The 17,730-nt window shown below is 40.1% G+C and overlaps 1 protein-coding gene across 2 annotated transcripts in view; it reads right to left on the bottom strand.

The window, feature by feature from the left end:
• znf622 (zinc finger protein 622) overlaps nucleotides 1-17,730 on the bottom strand; it is a 26,114-nt gene that overhangs the window by 3,666 nt on the left and 4,718 nt on the right. The window contains exons 1-6 of one of the 2 annotated variants that reach the window (XM_005746322.1): nucleotides 7,057-7,218; nucleotides 5,742-6,330; nucleotides 5,281-5,565; nucleotides 4,945-5,107; nucleotides 4,687-4,802; nucleotides 3,554-3,697 (exon numbers count right to left, since the gene is read on the bottom strand). In XM_005746322.1, the coding sequence (XP_005746379.1) occupies nucleotides 3,554-3,697; nucleotides 4,687-4,802; nucleotides 4,945-5,107; nucleotides 5,281-5,565; nucleotides 5,742-6,324 (1,291 nt within the window). In that variant the 5' untranslated portion in view covers nucleotides 6,325-6,330; nucleotides 7,057-7,218. Of the gene's footprint in view, nucleotides 1-3,553; nucleotides 3,698-4,686; nucleotides 4,803-4,944; nucleotides 5,108-5,280; nucleotides 5,566-5,741; nucleotides 6,331-7,056; nucleotides 7,219-17,730 lie in introns of those variants that run through there. The other variant, XM_005746323.1, reaches the window with a different exon arrangement.

The following is a 17,730-nucleotide window of genomic DNA, read 5'->3' as shown; positions in this document are numbered from 1 at the left end:
AAAAAAAAAAAAAAGAAATTTACCAAAATGAGTCTTGATGCTGAATAATTGTTCAATATGTCCCTGCAAATATTGAGCAAAAGTGTTTTTTTAAATGCCTTTACCACTCCAAAAAAGGTTGACATTTTATACATTAATATAAATGTTATATGACTGAAATAATGGCAGTTAATCATTTGTGCATGTGTGGCTTAACTTCAAACAGCTAGTACTGTTGTTGGTCCTATCTGTGCATAATAGTCTAGTTTGTTCCACAGAAGACAGTCAAACAAAGCAAAGCTACCAAATCTGTTTACAAATGGGTTTAACTTAGTAAATAAGTAAGAACCACATAATTAACAGTGACTAATATGTTTCAATCCTAACTGATGCTTCGCATTTAAAAAACAAACAAACAAAAAAAAACAAACCAAAAAACCCCAAACAAAAAAAAACATGTTGGACGACATATTCCATAATTGTGGAAAAGAGATTATTCTGTTTCAGAAGGTTCAAACTAATAGTCTGCATCAAGCAAAGAAAACAATTGAGAAAAAGAATTAAACTACTACAACTGGGATAAGAACTATACATATACATTTGGAAAGTGTTGCTCAGTATTGTGAACATCAACTACTTCAGCTGTTAGTGAGGGTAGGGGCCGTGTGCCTGCCTGTCTGCAGCATTGCTAAAGGTGGTCCAACAAAATATTAGATTGTATAACAACCACTGGGCACCTACTCGGTCCATCGCCATTTGTGTTTTAAGGGGGGAATCTTTGCATGAATTTTTCTTTTGGCAGTCCTTTCCCACTGGCTCAGTACAAGTCCTGGTGCAGAGCCAGTCCAACTTTGATGCCTAATGATAATCATCCAAGCACTGACATCAGTGGAAGCAATCATATTAATGCTCAGTAATTTGGGGAGTAAAAGCGTATTTCAGAATTAAACTGTAAAGCTCAGTTGCCAAATAGTGCCAGAAGGTGGCGTTTTTGTTTTTTTTGTTCTGTTGACACTGATCTTCTGCTCTGCGATTTATTGTTAGCAAATATATTGCCATTTAGGGCCCGAGCACTGAGAATGCGAAGGCCCTATTGTATCTGCTCCGTTTCTTCTTATTATTATTCAGGCAAAACAAGCGCCTTTTTGAGGGCCTAAACATGCTCAAAAACTCGTGAAATTTTGCACATGCATCAGGTCTGGTGAAAAATTTCGTATTTTAATTGTTTTACATATGAGCACTGGGAAATGGCTCTAGAGCGCCACTTCTGCGTTGTTAAATGCAGCCCTACGAACACATCGTTTGAGCTACATGTATGAAATCTGGCACACGTGTGTATCATTCCGAGACGAACAAAAAAGTCACTGGGCCCATTGACGCAAACCCAACAGGAAGTCCGCAATTTAGAAGTGAAGGTGACATTTTGGCTCTAATTTTGCCATTTCCATGCCTCGAACTTTTGCGAACTCCTTCTTGGGATTTGATTGCATAAACTTCATATTTGGTCAGTGTCAACTACACACCTGGGCCATGTTAAATTGCGGAGATTGCGGTGAGGCCGTGGCGCCATGGCGAATTTCGATGACTCGCCATGAAAATCTTATCGCCTCTCACTCTGTCATACATTGTCCGATCTGGACCAAAGAGCACACATATGATAAAGCTCCACCCCTGAATATATTTCAACTGCCACATTTGACATCAGGGAGAGCGCCACCTTTTGGGAACAGGAAATGTCATGTTTTACACTTTGGGATACAGTATTGTGATGGGTGACATCTGCAACCTCAAAATTCTCCAGGAAAGCCTTAAGGAGTTGGTCTTGGGTTACAGTGAAAACAGAGTTTCCGCAAAAGGGTGTGACCCCAGCAGCATGGCGAATTTTCATGTCTCGCCATGAAGAAACAAATTAGTATAACTCAATGAAATCCAGTCTGATCAGTACCAGACTTTACAGACATGATGCCAGACCCGCCCTGAACAGATTGATATGCCCATTGTCAGGAATACGCAGAGCGCCACCTAGTTGGAACAGGAAATGTCATGTCTTACACTTTGTTGTACTGATTTTCACAGGTTCATCATGGCCACCTCAAAAGCGGTGAATATTACCATCAGTCCCTCATGATGCTTCAGTGCGAAAATTGTGACTTTAAACTGAACGGCGCACCCTGATGGCAACGCAGTTCACCATGAAAGATGAAGTGGCTTTTGAGGGGCTTGGAAAGTTTAAAAAAAGTCTTGAAATTTGGCCCACAGCTCCAATGTGATGAAAGCTCTTGTTTTGTGATCATTTTCACTGAATAGCGGAAAATGGCTCCACAGTGCCCCCTACAAAATTTCAAAACATCAGCCCCTGCTCTGTGTTTCATCTACGAGTCTGAAACCTGGTAAGCTTATGGAAGATATCAAGAAAAGTCTCTTGGAGCAATATCCCAAATCCAACAGGAAGACAGCCATTTTAAAATTAATGTGTCATTTTGGGGACATTTCCCCTCTTTTCAGGCTCCGTATTTTGACGAACTCCTCCAAGCGATTTCGTCAGATTGACGCGATCTCCAGTGCGTGGAATCTAAAGACCTTTGTGATGTTAAATTGCAAAGCTTTTTACGTTCAGGGAAACGGGGTGGTCATGCGACACGTGGAGTTTCAAACACTCGCCAAAAAGCAGTAATCTGCTGTCACTCAAAGACACAATGTCCAGTCTCTCCCAAAGGTCGCAGGCATGATGAGACTCGAGCTCGGAAATGTTTGTTATGCCATTTGTCAATAATCGTAACGCTGCTTGCAGCTTTAATTGTATTTGTATCTGTTATTGCTCTTAATTGGTTCTGTGAAGCACTTTGGCATACCTCTGGTTTTAATGTGCTATATAAAATTGTATTGTATTCTATTGTATAGCTGTGTGTTGTTTGGCTCTCTGTTTTTAAATCGGGCTATATAAATGGAATTATTATTGACCTTTATCACCAACAGCAGCTGAATAATGAAGCTCCCAGGAGTTTCTGGGTATTATTTACAAGAATTGAGGAAGGATTAATAACTGAAAATCATAATGCTGCAGGCTGTAGCATAACGATACAACAATGAATAATGATCTGGACTAAGATCCTCAAAGATGATTGGATAAACAGAGGAAATTCAGCTCTGCACTATAGAAAATCATGTTTCTTATTAAAAACCTTTCCACAGCCACATCTTTTTCTAAACCTCTTAACACTTAGAATCATTATTTTCTTCTATTGCATTTTTAAGACATAGCAACATCATTGATTAACCATCATCTTCATCATCATCTTGTAGCTCAGCTTGCTACAAAAGAATAGTGCTAACAGTAATGGTCTCCAAGGGTAGAATGACTGCTGAACGGCGCACAGTCTGCGCAGCATGTGGAGGAGTAACAAGCCTAAGCTCACACAGTAAAGGCTTTGACATGGAAACAGGGTCGACAACTCATTGCTGAACAAGCAGGCTGTACTGTCACAAAGTCAAAAGTGATTCATAAATTGAGCTGCGACAAAACTTACTAACTAAATGAAATCCTGCTTTTTGACGAGTGTTTACTGACTCTTACCTGTATCTCCTCCCCAGCCGAGGGATTTGTACTGCCGGAGCACTCTGCCAACGGCGTTCTTATTGTGGGTCAGAACCACCGCTCGCTGGGCTCCGAACCGCTGTTTGTAGTACCTCATAAGAGAGCGGTGGCCAATCTTAGCACCTGAAGAAACACACAGCAAAGACATGGATTCTGTTACAACAGAGAAATCTAAAGAAAGACTTGCTCAGCAGTTCTGCAGCAGCAATCAATTCTGCCATGTTTTTCCAGTCGGACAAGGCAAATCAGACAACGATAAAGTGCTAATTATTTTTCTTCTTAAGATAAGATCAACAGGAAATAGAAGAGGCCAGCAGTGAGTAAGCAGTTATCCAAATGTACTGCTGGTGGCTCACCCTTTCATTGATTTTAGTAATAGTTATTTAATATTTTTACTATCCAAAAAATCCCAACAAAAACGGCAAAGTTAATACATACTTATATGTATTATTTTCCAAATTTACTAAACCCATTAAGATGTTGCCTGTTGTTTTTAATAGGTTCCAAATTTGTAAATTTAGAATGTACACAGCATTTCAGACAGGGATGATTATGAAATTATTGATATTATGAGCTGATGCAGTTGGTCTGAACAGGTTATATTTTCATAGGACTAGATATCATTAAAACTACAGAATGTGCCTTAATTCCTTAATTTTGGAATCATCTGAATTTATCACATCTTTCTTGTGTTCTTCTCTTACTAAAACCCCCAAATTCCAACAGCTTGTTAACTGAAAGTAACTTTCATTCTTCAGACGGAGCAAACTATCAAAAAAAAAAAAATCAATGGTGGAGTCTTGCAAATTAATTTATTTCAACATTCCTGACCAAAAGGACTACAAATATTAATTATTGTTTATATGTGATTATTTTACAGGTTGTTGTTGTTAATACACCACAGCATATATCTAAATTTGGACAATCAGCATTGCGGTCTGAATCTATGTGACCCATTACCAACTAAAAACCAAATCGGTGCCGATTTTTATGTTAGCTATGAAAAGTTTAGAGTTATGGCTTATAGAGCAAGCATTCATATAATTCCTTTACATACATTTAACACTTGACCAGGATTTCCAATTATAAAAACTAATCTCATTTCAAGTCACCTGAAGGGAGCATCAGCTCCATCGTCTCGTCGTCATATTCCAGGTTCTTGTCATCAGCCAACTCTTCATCATCCATTTCAGCATCCTCCCCCTCTTTTCTGTCAGGGTAACTATTCCTGTTGGCAAAAGAAAAGTGAAAATCAATGAGCCTTTGATGGGTTTAACGAAGCAAGATGCATTATATCCATTCCCACTAAACAAAAAAGGACCCTATTTGCTAAACATTAAAGAGAGGCTCTGGTTAAAAGTCTTTATTACCTGAAGTCATAGAAGTCTGCAAACTCCAGGGCGGCATCGCCATCTGTGAAGAGCTTACAGTGGCTTTTGTCTAACATGTGACTCTGTACTGCTTCTGATGAGTAAAATGAACGCCCCTTTTCGTTACACCATAAGCACACGTTCCCAGCACCGACTTTTTCTCCTGTAAAACAAATAAATTTTAAAAAATTGTTGGAGCACAAAAGAAAAAAAACATTCATGTGCAAAAGAATGTTTTCTTTTTTATGTATGCGATAATCCTGACCACATCTTTCTGTAACTACACCATTATATTAATACAAGCCTTGCTGCTGCAATTTTACAGTCAAAACTCACCGAGGTAACGGATGAGGCCCTTCAGATCTACGAGGAACTCCACATCAGGGATGAAGAAACTGTGGACTTTGGTCATGTGTGTGACGTTCTTCATGAGGGACTTGGAGTGGTGGGAACAGAACAAGCAGTCAGTGACGGGGATGGAGCCGGGTAGAGCGGGAGGTTGGGTGTCAGACAGAGCGGTGGACTCTCCCTCCTCCTGATCCATCACCTCCTCTTCATCATCTGCCTCCATCTCATCACTATCATCGCCCTCATCATCTTCATCTACATCCTCCCAGTCTTCTGCAACATTTTTATGGAAATACATTCAAACTAAGACAACATGACATTTTCACTGCTTTTTCCCCTCTAAATTTAGTGCAAGTGTTGATGTCAACGTTCAGTTTATAATGTTCTGTGGGTGCGGCAGGACATTCAGACAGTTGAGAAATGCTTTTTATTTCATTTAATCTGCTCACCTTCACCTTCACCAGCTGTGCCACCTTCTTCTCTTTCTCGCCTCTTGGCTTGCTCCTCCAGCCACATCATCCTGGGAGGTTTATCCAGCTTCTCAGTCCTCTGCTTTGTTGCTCCTTGTGAGGTCTGTGCATGGTCTTGCTTGGCAGGGCTCGATCTCTGCTGTTCTTTCAGCGCCTGTTGCAGGGCCTTATTCCTTGCGTCATTATCCACCTTTTCATCACTAAGCCCCTTCTCCAGGTTCTTCTCATTCATCTTCTCCACTCTCCTCTGGGCAGCGAGAAGGGTCTGCTTTTCGGCCTGTTGGTGTTTGTGGGACTGCAGGTGGTTCTGGTAAGCATTGGCGCTGGAGAACTTCTTGTTGCAGATGGTGCAGTACTCAGTGGCTGATGCATCGGTCAGCTGCTGGTCAGCAGCGGCCCTCTGAGCGAGGACACGTTCCTGGAAGTTTTCAGCAGTGACGGGGGGCATGTCGGCCACCTTCCGCTTCAAGTTGTACCGATGCCAGTCGGTTTTATAGTGTGCACGCTGCACCTCACCATCTGCGAAAGCTACTCGGCAGCTGATGCAAGTATATGAGGCCATGGGAACCTGGGGATTCAAGTAGGTTTACTTTCAGCATATAGCACAAAAAAACCCAAAAAAACAACAACAAAAAAAAAAAAAAAATCACAGGCATCTCAATGTAGAGATGTTTAGCCGTAAACAATTTTATTTAAAAGAAAGTTGGTTCTCTGGAGTTGGTTATGTCTAGTTTGTTAACAAATGTTTTATTTTGTTTGCCCTTTCTGATGCTTCTTAACGATACCATTAAAATCTGAATTTTAAATGCAAGATTAACTGAAAAAACGACGTTTTCACGTACAAACATTCACCGTTGTTTTATGTGACAACCATAAAATGCATATTTAAAAAAGAAAAAGAAAACCACGTATAATGTTTATACATTTCCTTTTCAGACACGTGATGACGTCATTATTTTTAATGACCCGTCTGTATATGGATGTTAGCTAGGAGGGTTAGCATACGGAGCTAGCCATTAGCCGGCTAGCGTTGTGAAGTCACGTGTTTACCCTAACCACGCAGATTATTAACGATACTACACGCACACTGAATCTAAAATAGCTGCTACAACATTCAGTGTTTACACGGTGGCGCTGCGCCGTTCCGAAATAAACGTACTGGGCAGAAACCAGCTCGGAAATTTCACGCATTTCACCGCAAACACTGAAGCTAACAGCAGCTAAAATCATACGTTTGTAACGGTGACGACAGCAGCACATTACCACCACCGACTCTCCACCAATATTTACTCACCTGTTCAATGAGATGACTTCTCCGAAAAAGGTGTTTTAACCACTTTCTGGTATGTGCGCACCTGTCTCAATGCCGTAACTACACCACAAAAACACGAGGATGACTTCCTGGTGAACTTTGAACTTCCATTTCGTGGTGGGGTTTTTTTTCTGATCTGGCGCATCACTGCCACCTACCGTGTATAAAACGGTTCCTGTTATACAAGGATGGCTAATCTTTCACAACAAAAAGCTTTTATTGTGAACTGAAACTCAAACTGTTCATTTTACACATTTGCATTTATTTTTTAGGGGTTTTTTTCCGTCTTAATTTTTCAGCTACTTCTTCCACATTAAACTCTGTTGTGCTAGGTGCATGAGCACACAGTGAAGGTAGGGGAGGGGCCCGGTGTTTTAAGAGATTTCGGTCAGGCCTCTTCCGGGGTGTAGGGGGCTCTCGGGCCTTCGGCCTCTGGGCCTGCGGCTCGGTTCACTCTGGCACAGCTGGCTGCCAGCAGAGCCGGCGGGCACGCCTGTCCAGCCCCCTCTGGCTTCTGCTCTGTGGCTACTGGGTGACCCCTCATCTGGGACTCTCCTCAGCTCTTCCCAGGAGGTGGCATGGAAGTAACACGTGCACACCAATGACATGAGAACTTTACACTAGGACTGGGGACAAATGGACATGGAGCTATGACAAACTGGGGAGACTGAAGGTAAACAAGAACAGAGATAAAGACCAAACACAGAGACAAAACTAGGGCAGACTAGACATGGAAGGGGAACCAACATAACAAAACAAGAAATCAAGAATTATAAATACCAAACTCAGAGGCACTAGAAAGTAAGATACTCAGGAAGCACATAAATTATCTCTTAATTCCAAGGAAATTAATCACAAGTTCAAAACAAACTCAAAAACTGAGTCAATAACCCAGGACGTCCAGATGAACAGAATCAACTTTCTGGGATGCCCATCAAATGGGCATTTTATATCTTATATGATACTTACATAAATGTGATTTCATACAAGTGGTACTGGCAAGAGGAGGGCAAGAAGAAGAGGAAGGAATTTATACAACGTGTGTGACTTGACTCATTTTCCGTTCACCATCAGCTTCTTTAAGGCTTGACGATACTATGTTCTTCATAAAATTTCTATAAATGTTTGATTGTGGAGATTGTATTCATGAGAGTAAAAGTCTGTTACTAATAGCAAAACGTGATTTAACAAACAGTTGATTACTAACTAATTCAAATGCTATGACCAGAGTTTAAATAAATAAATAGGGTTCAGTTATTCCTTTGCCAATTATTGTTCAGTAATAATGAACATTTTGAGTGCATTCCTGCTCTTTGCATATAATGATGGTAGAAGTACTGATGATACAATCATTCTTTTGATATTTCTCGCATTTAAAGAATTATTTAACTTGTCTACAGTTATTGTTTATGAATATAAGCTCAGTACTACAGCTCATACTCTACTGCCTCACACACTACTTAAAAACATGATGTGTGTGTCATTGTGTATAAATTTCTATTCATACACAGGCATAATTTCAGAGCCATTAATTACATAAAGGTCAAGCAAGTACATTTTCTTTTTGGTTCCAGAAAAAGGTCAACTTAAGCTCTGAGTCACTTACTGGGGTAACAGACTCTGAACCCTCTGTAAATGACCTCATTAATATTTTGTAAAGTGTTTTGTAAAGTTATGAGTGACTATTATATTGTTGGACCCAGTGGGTGCTTTTATTTTGAAAGTCACAGAGCTACAAGGTGCCGTAAATCAAGTGGCGTAAACCATATAGCAGAAGCGCGAGTTGTGCTCTATGGTTAATGGACGGGAATGGGGAAAAGAACGGCTATTAAGGTGCAACACTGAGTTGAAAGCAGTTTCTTAGCACCTGGTTGATGAAGGAACAAGGTTTGTAACAAAGTTTGTCCTGTGGATATGTACTTTGTTGTTTTACGGAGCATATAGCTGCTGACCGCTACTAAGGATAAAGGCTAAGTTTTCACCCACTAGAGGGTGCTAACATACCTCGTCATGTTTAGGCAGCGATGCAACGATTTCACTTATATGCTAAATTTGTTTCACTGTTATATGTTATGTAAGGTAAAGATAATTACTTTGTGATTAATGAATAAGTCAAAAGGTTAAAGGTAACACACTGTTTGATTTACTAATAGTCTTTTATTCTGTATGTTGTAGCTCTTACGGTGTGTTCACATACACGGCTGTTTAATAAAAGGATTGTGAACCATCAGTTTGAGAGACCATCTTTTCAACCGGGGATGCTACACCCTCTGACTCCTCCTGCTGTGCCTGAACAGACCAATTTAAACACTGATATCCCAGTTAGCACAAGCAGACTAACATCCACTCCATCTGAATGCAGATAATGTAAAATGTGTGCTGTAGTTTTAGGGTTGATTTTCCTCAAATCACAAAGGTGTGTGGGAAGAATACATGGCTGCCCAAAACGATTATTTTGATAGTCGACTAGTCACTGATTATTTTTGCGATTAGTCAACTAATCAGATCATGCATCCATTGGACGTAAAATGTACAGCTTATTGCACCAGCAGCATCTGTTCTTATATAACTATCATTAGTTTACAGCTTGAAGTGTTTAAGGAATGTGATGCAAGTCTCCGGCCTCAGCCAACTCTTCTGCCTGTGCCACTACAACAAACACTTTGAAAAACCCTCACCTTATATACCTGTGTTCAAGGATCGAAAGGAGGAAATGCAGCGTCACTTCCTGTATTTATAGTTTGTTATAGAAAATCTTGAATAAACTTCAACAACCAGGGTTATCTTTGAAGTGAGGTTTATTAAAAAAAGAAAACACTGCAGTGGAGAGAATGTTCAGACCAAACACCAAACAATTTTCTGAAGAAGGACACCGCCCTGAACCATTTTATACCTTCCCAGAGCACTCTCAAACAAAGAACATTCCACAGCACATCATATAGCTCTATGCCTTCAATCCAGCTCATCCTTGCCCTTCTCCCACTCTAAGAAAAGTTACGACTACCCGTCACCTCCCTAAAAGCAGGATGTTCTGGAGATCTTCAAGTCTACACCTCTGTGAGGTGTAATAAAACCTGAGGCCCACTTGTGAGAACATTTCACATGCATGTATACAAAGAGGTGTCAGGAGTGATTTTGCCATACTAAAGTGATGTAATTAAAATATGTGATCAATACATAAAAATAAAGAAATTTCCAGTACGAGTTTCCTAGTTAGTCTGAGGTCACCGGAAGAGACCAGGTGAAGAAGGAGGAGAATCCTTGTCACTTATTAAAGTTGATTTTAGAGTGTGTTTATAGCAAAATGGATTTAGTGTTGTGATATGTGTTGACTACACCTTAGAGTTTTTATTGCTAGTAAAGAATAGCATTATAGGTTTGAGTAGGGAAATGTTTGTCTTACCTACGTAATGGAATAGTGAGAAAAATCAAGCTTTAGCTAAAATTTTAATATCTACTAAGGCTTTATTTTTCTGGTTGCAATCAGTTATACTTAAGCTAATTGGAGTAGGGCAAACGTGGGATATTAGGACGTAAGATGACAGACAGCTTGGCTGTCATAAGGGATAGAGCTATTGCAGGGGGGGGAGCAGTATGAAAAGAGAAAAAAAAACAGAAAACACTTGGACACTGCTAGCATAATGGACAGGTTTTTGACGGGGCTCCCACACAAACGCAAAGCAGGAGATGAAGCATCGCCAAGTATGTTTCCAAACCTTCATTCTAAGCCAAAGACTAGAAAATATGGTGAAGCATATCTTCCCTTTGGCTTCACCTGCACAAGTGCCAAGGTAGGTCTCCCCTGCAGAATTTGTTTCCCCTGCATCGGGAGCACGCGCTGGGCTCTCCAAATCACGGATAAACAGTATCCCACATTCTTGATTTTTAGTTCACAAACCTTTCTTGTAAAGACTAACTACTCCTGACATGTTAGCTCTGTATACAGTAACGTTACAGTGGGATACAAATAATATCAGGCTGATCCTGCCACGATTTGTTCCCTCAGTTCAAATCACGGACAAACAGCATCTCACAGTTGTTTATGTTTCTAAACCCATTTTGCACAGAGAGGCATTTTTCGAAAAATGTATTGATAGCAATGTTAAATATTATTACACAGGAAAAAAACAACTACACGTAAAATAATTACACCGTGACGCCTCTGCCTTTCTAAATAGAGGGACAGTAACTGCGTTTATAAATGTAAGCGTGTAAAACCTGAAGATAGAGACAAAATACTGTTATTGTTAACCTTACTATCTGTCATTCTGCAATTAATCTCATTTAAACAATAACATGGTGCACAGCGTGACGTGGACCTTTACCTTCTTCTTTTCCTTTTTTGATACCAACCACGCCACGGGTGTTCCAAGTCAGCATCTCCAGCTGAAGATTCCGTTGACGTATTTATTTGCCGCTTTAGTGAACCTGACACATCATATGGCCCAGGTTGTAATACTAGTTCAGGGGAGCGGGGCAACTTGTCTTCCATGGCGTGTGCTGGTAAAGGGAAAACCTCCTCGTCAAACTTAACAGTATGTTTTGTCTCCTCCGTTGGAAAATCCGGGAACATAAAATCCAACAAGTCTCTGCACTCTTTTCATTTGTTGGAAGGGTAAGGTCTGAAGTTCCTAGGGAGGATGCCATCTCCTCGTGAATAATTTCAACTCCATTCAGGTTCCTTTGATAATTGTGAGACATCGTTGTTTCCTCGTACACAGCTGCTTCCGTCCTGATTAGCCCTTGTTGGGTTCTCAATGGCTTCCAGCTGAAACTCGTTAACTTGGTTGTTACCCTTATCCACATTCATTGGCGATGAAATTCCTATTACGATTGGAATTTCTTCTGTTTGCAGGGGTTGGGGCCTTTTCACCCTATTTGCATAAGACTGTGGACATGTCCTGAAGGTATGATCTTCTTTCCCGCATAAATTGCAATTCCTTAGGTAAGGGCAATCCTTTGTAATATGTTCACCACTTTTACAGTTCCTACAAACCACATAGCTAAGTGGTCATTGGAACCACACTTACGACATGTCTTAGGCTGCCCAGGGTAAAAGACATATCCTCTAATTGCCCCTAATTGGGTAATTGGGGGTAGGTGCGTCAGCTCTCCGGAGTTCTCATCTCTTTTCAGGTGTACATAGAAGCGATATGTTTATGTAGCTCAAAACGCACAGCATTCCTCCTGGAATCTGTCAAGGTCATAGTAGCATTTGGTGTCATCATCATGGAGGGTGAACCAATTTACAATTTTCACGATTTTTTATTGTTCATTACAGAAATGTTATACAAAATCTCAAACATCTAGACCAAGAAAAGGCATCAAAGCCACAACACCTCAAAACAAAAAATTGAAAAAATAAAATAAAAATAATATAAAAGAGGTTCAACAAAGGATCCCATATACCAGGGGTCGGCAACCCTAAATTGGAAGATTATTGTGATTTTGAAATATAAAAATAAAATTATATCTTATTATGTTTTTCCGCTGAAACGCTGTGCATTTATTGAGACTTTCAACCCCAGGCAGGCCAATTATGGATCTTGGATCCACATTATGTCGGCAGCTGTTCTCCACCGTGAACTATGTTAAAAACAAACACCGCTTACGCCTCACAGATGACAGCTTACAGTCCTGCGTAAAGATGAAAGTGACTTCGTACAGCCCCGATTTGCAGACGCTGTGCGCAGAGGTTCGGGACCATAAGTCTTATTGTAAACATACCACGGCAGACCCGACGATGTTTGTATGAACATGCTTTTCAGCATCTCTTTATTGACCACTTTTCACACACGGTTGCTGTATGGATACGGGCTGTAGCTTTTCAGCTCACAGCCCGACAACACAACAGCAGAGAGAGTACAGACTTTAAGGTGGCGAGGCGTGATTGCGGGTGCTGCTCAGGTGCGCCCGACTCCCATGCAGCGGCACTGCAGACCACGCCCCATCACACACATTAACCAGGTAAAATACATATTTAGGCAGAATTTTGCAAATAGCCATTTTTTTTTCAGCAGCATAGTGCTTTTTTTCCAATTACTTTTTAAAAGTCAGGTCAAGGCTCCAAAAGCCCAAAGGCGATATAAGGGTGGCGACTCACAACAGTTTTTGTTTGCTACATGGATCATTTTAGTTCAGCTGGGTATCTTTCCTTTTGTTATCTTTCTTTAAGAGTTCAAAATGTGTTAATTACATAAATAAAATGTAATTTTCTCGGTAGCACTTCATGGATTTCATAAGCGACACACCTTAGTTGCTCTGTGGATTCTTTTAAAAAGCAGTTAAAAACTTTTCTGTTCAAACAAGCCTTTTGTTGATCTATGTATTTTATATTCTTTACATTTGATATTTTACATTGTGTATAATGTCTATTGATTGTAGTGTTTATTTTAATATTTGTGTACAGCGCTTTGTGACTGCCTGTCTGTGAAAAGCGCTTAATAAATAAACTTTACTTACTTACTTTAGTTGTTCACACAAAGCGTAAAGGTAAAAAAAACAATATATACAGTGTTATCTTCATTTTAGATTTCAAAAAGTATTTGCGGCTCCCAGTGTTTTCTTTTGCGTGGAAATCGGGTCCAAGTGGCTCTTTGGGTGTTAAAGGTTGCAGACCCCTGCCATATACTAATGTTCAACTAACATCCATACATTTTGTTTTACTCCCTTCTCCAAAAGGATATCTTCCCGTAAAGTAATCATTAAACAAATTAAAGGTACTATTTACTACAACTCTTGCAGGAATTTCATATTTTTTAAAAACACAAATGTTTCTCGCCCTCCATAATGCATCTTTAACACAATTCACTGTTATCCACCAACAATCTTCCCCTCTTCCCCCACTACCTTTCAAAATCCCATACATTATACATTCATATGTTAAATCCCCCTTATATAGCTCTTTCAACTGGTGCCGTAATAAACACCACACCTTATTAGCAAAGGGGCATTCCCAAAACAAATGTCTAACCGTCACGTCATTTCCACATCTCATTCTTGGCACTGCGCACTCCTCGTGCACTCTCTTACCTTCAAAAAGGCTCTTGTTGGTAGACATTCTTGAACAGCTTGCCACGCTAAGTCTTTGTGGGAATTTAACAGTATCTTATTATTAACATTAGCCCATGCCATTTTACAGAGGTTTTCAGGAAGTCTCCCTACTGGAGTCATTCTATGCATTGGAAATAATATCTCCTCTAAATTGGCTCGAGTTATCTCCCGAGGTGTGATCTGAGTCAAAAAATGCTTCAGCAATTGAATTACCATATCATAGACAGCAGGGTATTGTTCAGAGAAAGGTACACTGAGAAGGCATCGCATGCCCCATGCCTTCAACACTCTCCAACCCAACCAAAACCTTGTGAAATATGGCCAAATCTTATCTTTAGGGTCATTGAAGCAAGCCCTGAGCACTGGGACGATAAACATTGCATTAAGTTTAGATGCAATTTCTGGGACTGCTCTCCCCCCTTTTTTTACCGGTCTGTAGATAATTTCTCTCTTCAGTCTCTCGTGTTGGTCTCCTCAAAGAAAGTGAAACAGCCTTCCTCAGCGAGGCTAATATTTTATATGGAATTGGTAGTGTAGTTGCCAGAAACATATAGACACATGCCTTTAACACCAAAACTTTACCTATAAAGGAAAGTTTTCTGTCCTTCCAACTCAACAGCTTCCCTTGTATTTTTTGTAGTTTTGAATTCCAATTCTTAGTTTGCATATTTTCTCCTATTTCCACCCCTAAAATTTTCATTGTTTCAAAATGTTCAATCAATTCCCAATTCTCCTTAATCTCCTGCCACTTAAAATAAATAACCTCGCTCTTACCCTTATTAATTCTCATCCCCGAAGCTGCCATAAAGGCTTCACAAACTGCCAGGCTTTCGTCTATCAACTTATTATCCGTAAGCAACAAAGTTATGTCATCCATATACATAGAATATTTAACTTCCATCCCCCCACTACCTGTTGGGGTTAAACCTTTAATTGACTCATTGAGTCTTAATGCACATGCTAATGGCTCCATCACCAGTATAAACAAAACAGGAGACAAGGGACATCCCTGCCGTACTCCAGATTTTACTGTGACCCAATTGAGATACATGCACGTTAGTCGTAGGCACTTTTTGTGTCTTTAATAGTTGTTCACTCCCATCCATTAATCCTGTGGTCTCCCCTGTCACCACCGTCGCTGAATCCTCGTGTGTAGTTACTTGGCAGGGCTGGTCATCTACTCGTTCCCCTTCCCCCGCTGTAGGTCGTTTGGCCCTCAATCACTTCCTGCTGGCGCTCGTTGGCTTGGTCGTTACTTGCATCTTCATCAGCGTGTGGACCTCCTCCAGTTAGCATTGGTATCTCCTCTAATTGCTGCAGCTGTGGTCTTTTCACTCTGTTTGCATAGGATTGGGGACATGCCCTAAAATTATGTCCTTCTCCCCCGCAAAGATTACATTTCCTTGCAATGTGCTCGTCACTGTTACAGTTTTTACAAACCACATTGTCGCACTCTGTGGCTAGATGGTCGTTGCCGCCACATTTACGGCATGTCTTGGGTTGCCCGGCATAGAAAACATATCCTCTGATTGCCCCTAATTGGATAATTGGGGGCAGGTGAGTCAAATCACCAGAGTTCTCATCTCTATGCAGGTGGACATAGAAACGATATGCTCCGGTTCGGATTCCATCTTTGTCTTTTAAGTCCAAACCTCTCATCACCACACATTTAAAGGACAACCAGATCTTAATATCTTCCCCTCTCACATATTCCGAATGCATAATCACTGTCACAGCTTTGGGTTCTCTTCCTGATAACGCTGTCCTCTTAATATTCTCCAGCTGAGGTCTTGATTGTTTAAGTCTATTAAACTTGTCAATACATGATTCAAAAAGCGTATTGGTGGCAAAAATCACCTCATAACTTTTCTTTCCAGGCAAGCCGAAAATGTAGTCAATCTGCGTTGGAGAAAATCCCAATTCCTTCTGGATAACAATCCTGCTGAAATGTAGTCGATCCATTTTGCAATTGCCTTGCATCTCAAAACGCACAGCGTTCCTCCTGGAACCTGTCATATTAGCCGTCGATGTCGCCATGGTGGGTCTGGGTGAACCAATTTCAATTTTCAAAGAGTTTTATTGTTCAAAACCAAAATTACATCAGTTCATTCATAAAAAAAAAAAAATGAAACATCGGAAATCAAAAACCCAAATGGGGAAACCCACAAAGGAAAAACAAAAACAAAAAGGTCCAAAACAACGACTATTACTCTCACATTATTCTACATACAAATGTTCAAATACTTCCTTGGTACTTTCCACATCTTTCTTTTGTTCTCTTCACTTTCCCCAAAGGGGATTCTTATAATATAATCCTTCAACAAACGAATCATGCTGTTGATTACAACTCTTTCCGATATTTCATACTTTTTAAATACACAGATGTTTCTCGCTCTCCACAAAGCATCTTTTACACAATTCACCATTATCCACCAACATGTTTCCCCTTTCTCCCAAGTTGTTTTCAAAAAAACATACATTATAATTTCATGTCAACTCTTCTTTACTTAGATCTTTCAACCACTGTCTTAATAGGTCCCAGACTTTTTTTGCAAAGAAACATTCCCAAAATATGTTTAATCGTCTCGTCTTCCCCACACCGCTTTCTTGGGCACTGTGCACTCCTTGTGCACTCCCTTTCTTTCAAAAAAGCTCTTGTTGGCAGACATTCTTGGGCAGCTTGCCACGCTAAGTTCTTATGAGAATTTAGCAGAAATTTATTATTTACATTACCCCAAGCCATTTTAGTGTGGATTTCACGTAATTTTTCTATCAGTGACATACTAACTGTTGGAAACAATATCTCCTCTATAGTTGCACGAGTTATCTCCTGAGATGTAATCTTATTCGGAAAACGTTTCAACAAACGAATCACTACCTTGTAAATTACAGGATATTGTTCAGAGAAGGGCATGTTAAGGGGGCCTGTAACACTCTCCAACCCACCCAAAACCTAGTAAAATATGGCCAAAGCTTATCTTTAGGGTCACTAAAACATGCCTTAAAAATTGGAGTGATAAACATTGCATTACACTTGGACTCTACTTCTGGTACTGCTCTCCCCCCTTTCCCTACTGGTTTATACATAATTTCTCTCTTTGCTCTCTTATGTTGACCTCCCCAAAGAAAATAAAACATAGCCTTCTTCAATGATATTAATATTTTGTAAGGGATTGGTAACATTGTTGCCAATAACGCTATAGAAGCCATTACTTCAGCTTTTAACATCAGAAACCTCTTGGAGGCGACCTCAACCTTGGACTAAATGAAGAAATAGATAGGCTCAACACAGCAGGAACTCAGCGCAATTGGCAACCAGTAAGGAATATACTTTTTTCTCACATGTTCATCACTCCTACTCTCGTCTGGATTATTTTTTGGTCAGTAGCTCACTGCTGAGTGACATTTCTGACACTGAGATTCAATCTATAGCTGTCAGCGATCATGGTCCTGTATCTTTAACACTAATGAACAAGAATAATACTACGCCAAGTAAACTGGAGATTTAATACATCGCTGCTTAAAGATGAAGACTTTATTAAATATTTTAAAAAAGAGTGGACTTCATATTTAGACTATAATGACACTCCCGGAACATCAGCT

This window comes from Pundamilia nyererei, unplaced genomic scaffold (assembly GCF_000239375.1).
Source record: "Pundamilia nyererei isolate P.nyererei 1_Seehausen unplaced genomic scaffold, PunNye1.0 scaffold00177, whole genome shotgun sequence".
NCBI classification, from domain to species: Eukaryota; Metazoa; Chordata; class Actinopteri; order Cichliformes; family Cichlidae; genus Pundamilia; species Pundamilia nyererei.
The sequence above is the reverse complement of the archived record's forward strand: the minus strand, read 5'-3'. Positions and strand labels throughout refer to the sequence as shown.